Source organism: Varroa jacobsoni, unplaced genomic scaffold (assembly GCF_002532875.2).
Source record: "Varroa jacobsoni isolate VJ856 unplaced genomic scaffold, vjacob_1.0 scaffold_75, whole genome shotgun sequence".
Taxonomy (NCBI): Eukaryota; Metazoa; Arthropoda; class Arachnida; order Mesostigmata; family Varroidae; genus Varroa; species Varroa jacobsoni.
Genome location: NW_019212977.1, coordinates 190,539 through 204,311, shown reverse-complemented (window position 1 = coordinate 204,311; position 13,773 = coordinate 190,539). Strand labels below are relative to the sequence as shown.

The following is a 13,773-nucleotide window of genomic DNA, read 5'->3' as shown; positions in this document are numbered from 1 at the left end:
TCTATCTGTGCTGCTCTTTCGTATCATCAAAGACCTTGGATTATTCAGTTTTGATACAATATTAGACATTTCAAGCTGAGGGCTGACCGTCATTTGACCCAACCAGTCAGCTAGAAGGAAATTCAATGGCTTCTCATTTTGTTACTCCCGTATTTTTAAGAAGCAGCAACTGTAACATGTAATAATTTTGAAACTTACCGCAGGCGGAAATGTTTTGTCAGTTCTAGCAATCATTGTTGATCAGTCCCCATACCGACTAGACTATTTGATTTATACTCGCGTTGTACTCCATGGAAGTAAACTTATACTGTAAAAGTGACCTGACCACTTAACCGTTATTTAACTTTGCGTTAATTCGAAGTTAAATGACAGTAGAAGCTTACTTCATTCTCCTTTTGTCTCCATTTTGTGCGTTGTGTCTCCCTTGCAGGATTCGTGGAGGGCGCGGCATGCACGTGCCGATCCCCGCGCTGGGCGAGCGCTCGTCGTACTTCTCGCAGAACTCGTCATCGGGGGAGACCGCAAGCAGACAGCCCATAGGTGAGCTGACTTGTAGGCCCCTTTCGTAAGTGCCACGCACCAGCACTCATCAATTTATCAATCATCATCGACAACCACCATAACAGCTACAAACCATCCAAGACGGAAAGAAACGTTTAAAGAACACAAGATACACAAAAACAGTGCGAAAGACTTGGGCGACGAATCTTAGGGACCCCGTAGCTCGAGGTCAATCGATCTAGTGCTCCTCAACCATCTACTGTAGCATTCCCCGCACCACCTACCCCATCTCCACCGCCACAAAAAATTAACGAGAAAAAAAGCAGAAAGAGATGGGAGCTTTATAATCCAAAAGGCCGAGCCGCCTATCAGTTGCTGGAACCAGGTGGAGTTCCTGCAAGCAGAACAACAAAGGCAAAAGGAGAAAAGAGCAAAGTGAAAACAAGGTGAGAACAGATCTGGTCCCGTTTTGCGACTGTTCAGCTGCTGATCTTTTCATCTTGTAATCGTGGTAGCGATGGCTACGTTGATGACCGCAATGAGGGGAAAACAAGCAAGTATCTACAGTGTGTCCACTATACATACAGGGCTGTACAGCATTTCATAATGCCTCTTCCATCTAATGGCCTCACACAGATCTGTAGCTATGGAAAGAGCTAGCGCCCCCTTACAAGACTGGTTATGCTGCTAGATATGCGGTCTAGTTGCAGACCTCCATCCATGTTGCATTCATTAGTTATCTAAGCAACGAGCGACAGAATTCGCATGTCCTTTCTGTCATCAGTCCATCAGCTCGGGATGAAAGCTGCGGAAGTCATGTGTCGTATGGTCGTACCGGGTGACCACGCTTTTACGTCTCATGATGGAGTTGGTTGTGACGATGACGCTGATGATGATGCCGATACTTCTATGTATCTGTAAGTTGGTATACTGTACCCTATCGTAGCGTCTCGTATATGTGTCTTTTATGATATTACACCCAACACTTACTTCAGTTCGCGTCACTTCAGAGCGGCTCATCGATCCATCTGTCCCGGTCTTTCTTCAGGTTCGAAACAGAAATCACTTGATTCCAGTCGGTGTGCCCTTGCGTATCTGTGCCTACGGTGGCTTTCCGTCGAGCTGGCCGTGTTCTCTGCACTTCGATGCCTATCACTTAAAAAAAATCGCTTAAAAAGTATTGACCGTTGAAGCTAAGCATCAGTGATTTTTCCGCGATGCCGTTCATACGGTGAACGGAGTAACGTACGCTAAACAAATCGCCTGCATTATGCGTCCTTTGGTATATATACGATTCAAACCTTGAACATGGCTGTTCAAAAAAGAAGCCTTTACATACACTTTTTAAATAGCTAATTAGCCAATTTACTCGCGTAAAGCAGTTTTTGCATCTTCAACAAGTAGATTTAAAGGTGACGCGCTCTCCCAACCCGCGCTATTCTCGTTTGGTATTTAGCGTTTTGCGCGAGCCGATCGCTCGCTTTCCATCTGTCAAGCATTCCTGCTACTGAAATTAGGCTCAATGGGTCGATGCATACGAGCCCAAATGGCGTGCTTGCACATAAAGCTATTTTAGTCGTGTGGGATGCATAGGGTGAGAAAGCATGTTCACTTCGGTGCAGTGACCTCCATTCCACTGCCAACAAGTTCCGCCCGGAAGCTACTTGTTGGAAGATATTCTTGCTTTTGGTATGGCTTCGATACTTCGAAGGGTATACAGCCAGCGCGTCACTGTATGATCAGCGCGCCAGTATGATCTCACATCTGATCTAGTAACCTTAGGTGGGCATAAACACACATATATTTAAACATATGTATACACTGGGGATATAACACACCATAGGGACCCCCAGAAATTGAGAATCTATATAGATATGCAATGGTTATGTTTCTAACGCAAGGCGCTGTGCGTACTTTGACTATTGACAGTAATACGTTCCCTCGAAATTCGTAAACAACGATTATTCAATGTATTACTAGTAGTTTTTTTTTTCTAAATACAGGAAACAACATTATATGGTAAACGACTTCAGTTTATTTCATTTGGTATTGAAATCAAGTACATGTTGAATTTACCCAGATGACCCCTTACAAGTTATGTACAACTTTTGTACGCTGCTCCCAAAGAAGTATGTTTTTCGTAGTCCCTAGTAAGACAAGCACGCATTCTGTAGCAGACTAATTGCGTTACTGGAACTTTTTGAATATGCTTGGATGCTTTCAGCCTAGCTTGGTTTTGAACAACTTAAAAGCTTGGTTCTTATTGGCTATATCCTATGAAGCAGCCGAATTTTTGGCTTTTCATAACTTGAACAGGTGTTTCCGTTCAGAGACAGCTGAATCCCCTAATCTATTACACAAATGTAGTAAAAGTATAGCACCGTTATTGCCTTCAATCACAAAACAACATTGGATATGTTCCTAATAAATATCACCTTTGCGCCATCTGTAATTGACTGCTTAGAATTTTGTGCCCCGTCGGGTATATTTAGAGTATTTTGAAGTTACATTAATTGCGATTCATTCTGATTTGTACACGGTCATCTTGTTTGTACATAGCGAGCTTACGACGTTGCAATATATGCCGCGGTGTTTTTCTTTTTCGTTAGATAACTTTTGAATGAAGCTTGTTAATATAGTATATTAAAAATGACACCTAGCCAACGCGTGAGGATATTTAGCGTTTTGACCTTTGAGCCCATTTTACCGATAACCTTGCGAAGTGCGTTGCCCTTATGATTAACAAGCGTGCTTATCTTGAATGGTATGGCCGTTTTGCAAGGTCCTGCGACACAAGGTCTGAGGGCTGGTGCCGGGGTTTAACATCTCCGCCCACACTTTTGAGATTCCTCGCGTGTGGAGTAGTAAGTTCTTCCTCCCCCCTCCTGTGCTAATCTATACAGCATTTTCGTCATGGATTCTTTGCTAGCGACCAATGTTATTGGCTCTTACCAAGTCACAATCCATGATTACTGCCCCCCCCCCCCCCCGGTTTCAGCAACTTCATGCATTCCTGTAAACAATTTTTTCACACGAGACGATTATGGGGCCGAGCGACGGAGTGTTCTAACGCAGGCTGAACGGATCTGACGAAATATAGACGCAGTTCCAAATATAAATATTTACTGTATAGGCTGAATGATGGTCATTGCTTTTTATTTTTTAAAATAAATTTAAAAAAGAAACAAAGCGCTGACGGAAATCATATCGTAATATCAGCTTCACTTTGAATGGTCTTAAAAAGACGTTTCTATCTAGGATAGTAAATTACAGTAAAATATACCTTATAACATTAATGACATAGGTGGTATGAAGTAACGATTGACGACAGATTAGTTGGCGAAACATAAATAATACGAGTGCGTCGTTTCAGAAGTTTTTAATTAAAAACTTCTGAAACGACGCACTCGTATTTTCATTTAATCATTTAAAACAAAATTTGGCCAACGAAAATAAGCTGTATATACAGGCTTTTAATTTTAGCCAAAGATGTATCATTTAATAAATATATATATCAAAAGACATACGTATGGATACGGATCTAGAAGCGAGCGAACCGTTCTCCTTTGTAGGTTTGTTGTCATTTGTACGGCCTATATATTGAAATATATATTTGAATAGTATGAAGTATAGTCGACCTCGAACAAACGCTTGTCAATTTTGCAGCGGGAGAATCAATGATTTGCATTTTCCTTATCATTTAACCGTTAAAGAATTTGGCAGAATACTTAGGAGCAATTGACTCATACGTTCGCTCACGCAAACCTCTCTGATTAGGGTCCGGACCCCTTAATGGACGCATGATTAATAATTATAGTAATAGATAAGCAAAACTCTTGGCTGTATCTTGATTTGACGAATCACCCAATTCATCAGATTAATTTACTGTATTGGAACATCAATACCTTTTATAACACCGGGGGGTATCTGACGGGTATTCGTGTTCTATGTAGGAAGATAGTTAATACGAGATTCATGTGTCGTGATCTGTTACGTGCTTCGTTTAAGATGGTTTTCTGTAAGCTTCTTTGAATATAAGCCTTTCATAGAGGCCTCGTTTGTTATCGGCGTGGGCACGGCCCAATAATAAAACGCTTTTTAGGCTTATGCCCTGTAAGCTTATGTCTATGTATGCGCATATATAGATAATGAGTGCTTTCCGAGTGGGCCTACTATATGGTTAAGCTATTCCTTTACTGAATAGCGAAAGACAAACGGAATAACGGGTAGTGCAATATGTAGTGAGTGCTTTTATTAGTCAGAAAGCCGGAGATGCATTTCACATTCTTCGATGATTGAGATTACTTCGACAACTCAAGACGAAGCTTATTGCCCACCTAATGATGTGTTGTCTGAGGTGCGGTTAGCTCTCGATCGATATTCCTCGGTATATTGTAAATATCCTAATTATCGAATACTTTTTTACATGGTTTCTAGGACAATAATAGGGCATTCTGACAAAATGCCCCAGTGTAAAAGCGTCGTGTAGTGGTGCATTTAAAATTGCACAACTGCCCTCAGTGGCGAAATGTTCAAAGCAGAATTGAATTTTCTGACTTCTCATACTTCATTAAAAATATTCTCTATTCTATTCTATTTTTGATGCCTTCTACCAACAGGTTGCACGAAGTCGTGAAGCTCCTATTAAAATCTGTTCGTGTCACCTGTCACTGGCCATACGAAGCTATGGCTACAATATCAATGATCAAATATTTTAACAGATATGACCCCACGTTTAGTTGATTCTCGGGCAACATTAGGCACATTGAACTGCTCCTGGTACTCAAGTGCTTTCGCAATTTTAAAAAAATCCGCTATATTAATATTTATAGTGTATGAGTAGTCATTGTAAGTCCATTACAATTTCAAAGTACTATCAAATATATCCCGAACCACGACGCAAGCTGATGAAGAGGTCCAGGGTTTAGTGGGTGAGAGTCCCACAGTACGAGACAAAGCACAATTCAGTGATGTCTGGCCCGCATAATGCATTTGCCCTCAACTTCAAAAAAAAAAAAGCCTATTACAATTCATATTCAAAAAGCTCCTTGTTACTGTTACTGGTGTTGATCCTGGAACTTTTCGCGTGAAGGCACTCTGGGCTTATAATAATAATTTGATTTGGATGTGATGAACGACGATCTAAAAGCCCGCTTCGTTCATGCCACCATTTTAAGAATGGCAAAATGAAGTATAGTGTTGTTGTCCTGTTGATTTATAATAAAAATGTACTTATAAAATAGTTAGTTATGGGTTGTTATGTGATGCGATGTATCGAGAATCATCTATGCTGTGGCTTCGACGATCAAATTTTTAATTTAGAGAGAGGGGCTTATTGCTTCAAGTCGTCCCGACGATATACACACTATCGAACCTGCGCGAATAAAGTGTTCTATTTTTAACGAGAATATACGCATGTTTGTAAACAAAATGTAAATATAAGGCGCACACAAGGAGATTTGTCCGCTGACTGACTAGCCATATTGAGCAATGAGTCTCTCGTCTAAGATTACAACAATGTCGTCAAATATGTAATTGACCATAGAAAATCATGTGAGAAGCTTCATATTGTCATGGCTTCGATACGGTTTTTTTGAAGTATTTTTCTATACGACCTTTTACGAGGCATTAGCTGTCCAAATGGCTAAAACGACAATCCTCTCTTCAGATCCGTCTAAAAACATCTGCAGAACTAAAGCATTAACATGTGTTAGAAATCAAGTTCGAATCTAGCCGAAGAACAGGATAAGTTTATACACTATTTGACAGCCTCAGTCGGTGACATCTCATGGTATCAAGATTCATACAGCCAGTGTGTACGTTTGTAAAGTTTAACTTGCCTAGGCAAAAAGTACACCTAATAAACAAATAAGGCTGACGCTAAGTAATCTCCCGTAACAGAAATGACCCTGAGAAAGAAATGTTAATTAACAGTTCTATCCAACCGTTATAATATACAAATAATAAGTAATATATAATAACCGTCAAACAGAAATGTTTTATCTTTCTAAAGTTGAACCACGGTACTGTTTATATACGTCTATCAGCTATTATTCGTGCCTATAACTGAACACGACAAAACTTCTATGAGATTATACAAAATTTCAAGGTCTAGCAGCATAACCAGTAAAAAACGTGCTTCGTCAAGAGAATTCATTTAAATACCATAATATCGTGCGTATTGAAACGTGCACAGCTTTTGGCAGTTAGAAGATAAACAAAAGTAGAACAGGTGACAGCGTTTGAAAAAAGTGCGCTAAATTTCATCTGGTGTTTAGGTCTTATCTACAGCGACGATACATCTCCTGTCCGGCCATCCACTGTATTTAGGACAGTTTTGGCTGGTAGGACTTGCATTATGGTCGTTTGAAACTCACTCACTACAAAGCCGTTGATCTTGAGCTTGAATGATAACACGTTCTCGGCGATAATATTTTTGTTGTGTCACTATTGAATAGGCACACAGACGCATCTACTGCGCGCAATTACTGTGGCAAAGTCAGATAAATCAAACGACGTAAAAACGGAATTCCTTGACGTTCTGATAACAAAATTTCTCTGTGTACGTACAACTATTATATGGCAGCAGCAGCAAATAATCACAAATTATTGAAATAAGGGGTAAATTGCGGGACCATTTATTGTAGGGCGATTCACAATAGGCGAGTTCTAAGCGATATTGATTACCATTGCTGATTGCCCTTTCGAAAGCTATTGCCATCGAGCATAGAAAAATGCTATTATAATTACTACTAAAACTAAAATACTATATTCTATATGGCTAGAAAGAAAATGGTGGGGAACTCACAACTCTAAGCTACTCATTATATGAGTATATGGTCCGTCCAGTATTAGATTTTATCAACTGCATACGAAACATATAGAGGTTAACCTATCCTAAGTATATAGCAGCTTAGTCAAATTGTTACAGGGTGTGAAACAGCAACTTTTTTCCATTAGTATTTAATACAACTCGATATATTGTACAGTACAGTCTGACTGACTCTCGCAATCAGTGACACTACGATTTCTATGTCAAATTAGTGGATATAAAATGTTGACTTTGCAGAACTACTTTTTTCTTTTTAAGTTAGCTGAAGGACCTACCTTTCATTAGCTGCTAGGTCTTGTTGGTCCTAAATAAATATCTCTATAGAGAAGTGGTGTGCGCCCAACATACGGATGCGTGCTGTGGCTATCACCCAGACCGATCCATGTCAGGTCAGGTTAAGTTCTCTTACTTTGGCGCGCCAGCCCTGTCAAGTCCGCAGGTCAAGACCGAAGCTCAGCCATGAAACTCCAGATGCAAAAGGATAAGGATATTCATTTCTGGAAAGGAGGCCACCTTCAAGCGCTGGCCATCTACAGTGCTTCCAGTTATGAGAAGCATGAAGTCTTACTGGGTATCTTAGGGACACGTTCTTGTCTAGCTTCAAACCTGGACATAAATAAACCTCGTTTCGCACCCGAACCCAGCCATCTAATTGAGAGCCTGTTGGAAACCAGACGAAACGTAGAAATATGACAAGGGATTAGAGGTCAAAGAAGAGATAAAGCTTTTTTGAAATCATTCTTTCTCTTCCCTTCCTTATGTAATGCCCCCCGTGTGAATGTGGTTTATGCTGGTAGGCATGCTTTTCTTCCGCTGAACCCCTCAAGTTTTCGAAGCCCGAAAAGCTCCCAAGCCAAGCCATTCGTTCGCTCGTTTCTTCTTCCCATTTTATACGAAACAGGAGGTTTGGAAACTTTATTTTTGTCTAACACCTTCTGTCTCCTTGAAACGGCTCCCTTTTTCAGCATACGGCTTGACAGTTTAAATCAGCTGAGGGGCGATGAATAAGTCGAATGAGACCGGAGGCCACAGTGATACGCATACAAACGTTTATTACAGCAGTAGATTTGGAAGCTTTGGTTGGAAGCGTTTAATGTTCTGCTACCACGTAGTCGTGATAATCCTTAGGCAGCGGGACTACCGAGTATGGTACGCCCTCCTTCGGCAAGAAACGTCTCACCACGCCTCATTGCACGAAGCGTTCCTCTAGATGTATCGCACTCAAAAATACCTTTGCCAATTCCAATTTAGTTGGGTGTAATGCTTTTTGTGGCCATATTGCTATGCTCTTTTGACCTGTTAGCCATACTGTAACTAGCATTGCCACTTCATGGTAACATTGTTCTACACATTGGTGTTAATAAGGGTATAGACTATATAAAGGTCTACTTTACTGTAATTCTATTATGCGTATGTGCAATATCCATATAATTACAGGTGCATCTGAATCATACCTGTGTTCACTGAACGTGCCTACGGGCTAATAGAAAACCTCTCCCCGGCGGGGGGAGAACTTCATGGACTCTGCGGATAAAATGTTCATACAGGCTCTGCAGAAAACCGACGATAACAGGTGCCAATCGTCCCGAAGGTCATAGGTGTTAATTCTGGCCGAACGAATTATACAAATCTCCCTGAGAGAACTGATAGGTTGTTCGAGTGACTCTCATCAAAAATATTGTCGGTCAGATCTTTTCAGACTAGAGGGTATATTTTTGAATAAGTATGAAACTGTTTGCTCTCCGGCTTATTCTGCTCCCTCCGCTTATATTGATTTCTTCAGCATAAACTCTTTTCAGGTCCTGTTAAGCCGTAGGAGATAAAATAATTAAAGTTATTATATGTTTCGAGCATATCGCCTGCCACAGGCAAGAAGAATAATCGAACTTATAGCCAGATATGCGGTACATCCACGCAATGAGACGATATTCAATGTTTTTGCGATATACAAAGTTGAGACAAACGATTTCTATAACTGGCCGCAAATGTTGTCTAATTGGTATTTTGTTCTATTATTTATATTTTAAATATATTGTGTGTGTGTAAAGATAATAAATCAAGGAGAGGGAGGTTAGATATTAAAGGAGCAACTGTTCATTACGAAATAAAGTTCACTAACTGCTAATTATTTTCGACAGCTATGGTCGTTATCTATCTGTTTAGCGTATCAGTATTTTAGTGTTTTATGTTTTCTTTTGAAAATTGCCTAGGATCAGCAGGTCAATGATATGTCCTATGTAACTACTTATCTTCGACTATTATTTATACCTTTGCTGTGCAGAAAATGCAATGCACGGCGGGCAAAAATAATCTGGTAATTTTTTTACAATTACAATAAAAAAGTGTTTCCCTATATATTGTGAACGTATAAATAAAAATCTACCATTATGTTAAGCCTAATGAACTATTACGAAAAAGACTCAAATTATACTAGAATGTATGTCGGTATTTAGCGTAGAGTCCACCTTCAAAAACGGGTCAAATAAGAATATGTTATTATGCAGCATCCAATTTTTCTACCCTCAGCTTATAAAAATAATGACCAGAGGTGAAAAGCTGGACATCTCCGTACTATCACGGTAGCCTTGTTAGATCTATGTGTTAACAACGTTCATTTTGTGCTACGTGAATCCTAGTCGATCATCCTTTCTTGTTGCCCAATTGCAACAGTTCGAAATGTCTACGACGCCTTCGAAGTAGTCCTTTTACGACAGGCCCCAACAGAGTTAAGGCGCTCGCATTCGATCGTATTGTCTTTTATATTTCAATGGCATTTTTAATCATCGGCCTCTTGAAAAATCCTTGCGGATTGTAATAGGCTATATTGAGAGGGAACGATATTTTAGCAAACATTTCGCGAAATATTCGCAAGCTCCTAGCAAATAGAAGACCGTTACTTGGTTAAGAGGGATCTCGCCGTTTCGGTAATTTCGCAAAGACAAACTCGAATTTTATGTTATGTCTTTGGCTAACAGTTAGATAATATATTCTTTGATATGACATTTGCTGTACAACTATCGGTACAAGTTACTAAAACGGTCATGCTACCTGTGGAGCTGCATTTAAAGCATACTAAAGCTCCCAGTGTGGGGGGTAAGCCAGTAGCATGCCATTTGTCAAAGTCGTCAAGTTACTGTCTTTAGTTTTCAGTATCTGGTGCCGGTATGCGTCGTCTATCTAATCCTGCTATCTGGGAACTTCTGTAGTGGAAGCATTTCATGCTCAGTTAACAACCTGACCACACGTATGGCTTTTGCCCTAAATCAAAGTTATGAGAAGTTTAGATGGGAACTACCGCGCGCGACATTGGCAGTACGTGTGACAAAAACTGGCAAATTTGAGCAGATGTATCGAGATCATGGAAGTGAATTCGTTAGATTAATTCACAACGACTTCGTTTCTTGTACTAGTAAGTTGAACCTGATTCTTACAACTGCTCAGTTGCATCTAAGTTCCAATGGCACGTCGGTTTCAAGGCGCTCGGCAAGACCATAGTGCTTTCGTAGACTACGACGATGTTCAGCAATGAATTTTCTGCACATAGCTACTTGTATAGAGTCGCTGCCGAGTTTTACGCGAACAAAAGGCCGAATCGGTTTTTTTCGTTTTTCCAGTTCTTCGGCGATCGGGAACATTAGCCCTGGAAAACGTGGCCGTGATTGGGGTGCGGTGGACATATGTTTACCAGGTACCCTTACATTTTGTCGATTTGGATCCTCTCTATTCGAGAGAACTGGACTAAGAAGTTTTGCTAAAAAATCATTTAAAATATACGATTTTTGCATAAAATCGAACAAGTTATAACATAAGAGTACTCAAGGACTTGGCAACAGGCCCGCTAGAATTTGCGTAGGTATTTTGACACGGCCAATCCTGCTGAATGCGCTAGCTGTTGAAAATATTATATATGCACACTTGCAAAAATAGTTAACAATGCGAATTTCTTGAAGCAAAACGTTTCGTTTGTCGACATAAATCTATCGCTTCTGGTGACCGATAATCGTATGCAATTGCACAGCAAAGCTACGTGAGTCTAGAGACGACTTTGAAGGTATAATTTGGACATATATGCCCACTCGATTTTCTCTACAACTCACATAATGTGAGTAGTCTGATAATCCGAACAGAGGGAAGAACTAAAACAATTGTCAAGTTGTCACACAAACATACAGCCTGTATGCTAGTCAATGTCCAATTACCGCATCATACGAGATACAACAATACCTGGAAAGGCGTAAAAATTGATGCCCCATTCATTGTTCCTTGATCATAAGCGAGCGTCTCGGGTGCCTGCCTTTGCACGATCCATTCCACGACAACCAGAGATCGTAAACGAATTCACTATCATCTACCACTTCGACGAAATACGCGCCAACGATAAACAAACAAATGCTGCACAAGAACATAATGTTTTGCGTGCGTACCTAGTGCCACGGAGTTTAGCGTTTGTTGTTGTCTCTTAGCCGCTGTTTGTTGTTGTTGTTGTTGTTGTTGTTGTTGATGTTGTTGTTGTTGTTGTGGTCGTCGTCGTTGTCGTCGTCGTGTTTATTGCTATTTCCCATAATTTCGTCTCGATCCCCCGCCACGATATAGTCGTATTGTCAACATTAATTAACAGTGTCAAGTATTGTAGTGGTGTAACGTTAAATTAAGCCACTTTTTTGGCTTTAGTTAAAAACGGAACGTGCATAAATGCTGTTTGATTGCCGTAGTAACCATTCCACCATAAAGAAATGCTCTACCATCATGTTTTGACACCCTGTGCTGCCCGCGAATTGCTATTGATTAACAGGATAGTTAACCGCTTACCTTGTACTTGATGTTCCTACCCATCAATGGTAGTCGTCCATTTTCGACTAGCTATCGATCGCATTGTATACGTTATAGATATAGTTGTGCTAGAAAACAAAGGTTGCTTTATACGAGCTGAACGTCAATAGTCATTCTCACAAATCGTGCAATGCTTTTGTTGTTGCTGTTGCTGTTGTTGTTGTTGTCATCTTTTTTGTTTTCGTTGTGGGCGTTATTGTCTAGCGGTCACTCGCTCACAGACCCATATCGGCGCGTTGAATCGAATTGGTTCGGTAAATTTCAGGCGTCCCTTCTTCGAACCGACACTCTTCGCAGATGAGTCGGACTACGAGCAGTCTTCAGGTCCCCACCACATCATCTTGTAAGTATGATCTACCATTATCTGTCTATTTTGTCCGCGTACTATAACAGAGGCACCTTACCGAAACACTCATTCTATGCTAATATACAAACCCATGTCCTATTTCCCTATTATTGTCACTGTTCTTCAGGGACAAACTGTAGATTTTAAAGAAACTAAAGCTCGTCATAGCTGATCAGGGTGGAAAACGTGTTCATTACACTTAGATGAGCCTGCTTGTATTACATTGTACATCGGCGAAATCTTTAATACGTAATCGGATTTAGAAAAATTTGAACTTTCGGCGTAAGCTAGAGCGTCCAGTTACCTGAGTAGGTCCTTCTCAAAAATTCAGTCAACTTTTTCAATCGAATTCTAAGTCATATGCAGCGTCGTCTACCCTGCATGAATAAATCACGTTCATGATGGACGTTCGAGCCTCTGTCCTGATAACTCATGCATATTCGGTCGTTGGTGCAGCAGTTGATAGCCCAATTGCCCCCACATGTAAAGTATGCTGAGTCTTTCCGTGGACGGAAAACGAGATAGGACACTAACCTCCTCCGGCTCTGGTTCTAAATATTGCATCTTCAACTGCCCTCGAGTTCAGTTGTACGGTCGCTTGTAATTATATTCCTTAGTCTAGTCTCATTTTTGCGTTTGAATAATAGAAGTGCAGAAATAAAGTCTGCTCATTTCGAATACACCAGTACGATAGAGTAACCTTCACCGAAATTGTTCGTACTATTGGTCATTTGTCGCATCTTTTTGCGTAAATCTCCATTATAATAAGTTGGTCAGCGGAAGGTATCGACTGATCAAAGTGAAAGTGGATTTGAGAAAAGGAGCAAGCAGCTAAAACACTCCTATCCAGAGGAGACAATGAAAAATGAAAAACACCGCGTACGCGCTGGCGATTTGCTCCGAGCTGAACATCGCTGGTAACGATCTTTCAGAACCGACCACGTTGTGTTTATGGCAGCCTATTTGCGAGTAACTTGTATTCATTGAGACAACGTATGTTGAGCTAGAAAATGTTTCCCTTAATGCTATCTTTAATTAGGGAGTTTAATATCCGTAAAGATTGTCAAATTCGTTTGAATTAACACCAATCTGAATACGACTCGACGAACCTAGAACTTAACTTATCCGGCCTGATCGGTGTCCATGGTTACTTCAGTTACACTTGTGATTTTCATAGCTAGCATAGTTAAATAGAGCTAAAATAATACGGGCCAAAATTGTTCCGTAAGTTGCTTTCGTACGCTTATATTGACTTATGTCACAT

General features: G+C 40.4%; 1 protein-coding gene across 3 annotated transcripts in view; it reads left to right on the top strand.

Annotated features, from left to right (window-relative positions):
• Positions 1-13,773, top strand: part of LOC111263041 (uncharacterized) — a 39,720-nt gene that overhangs the window by 17,683 nt on the left and 8,264 nt on the right. For 2 of the 3 annotated variants that reach the window (XM_086969483.1, XM_022837779.2), the window contains exons 3-4: positions 431-540; positions 12,429-12,506. In XM_086969483.1, the coding sequence (XP_086825609.1) occupies positions 431-540; positions 12,429-12,506 (188 nt within the window). Of the gene's footprint in view, positions 1-184; positions 541-12,428; positions 12,507-13,773 lie in introns of those variants that run through there. The other variant, XM_086969481.1, reaches the window with a different exon arrangement.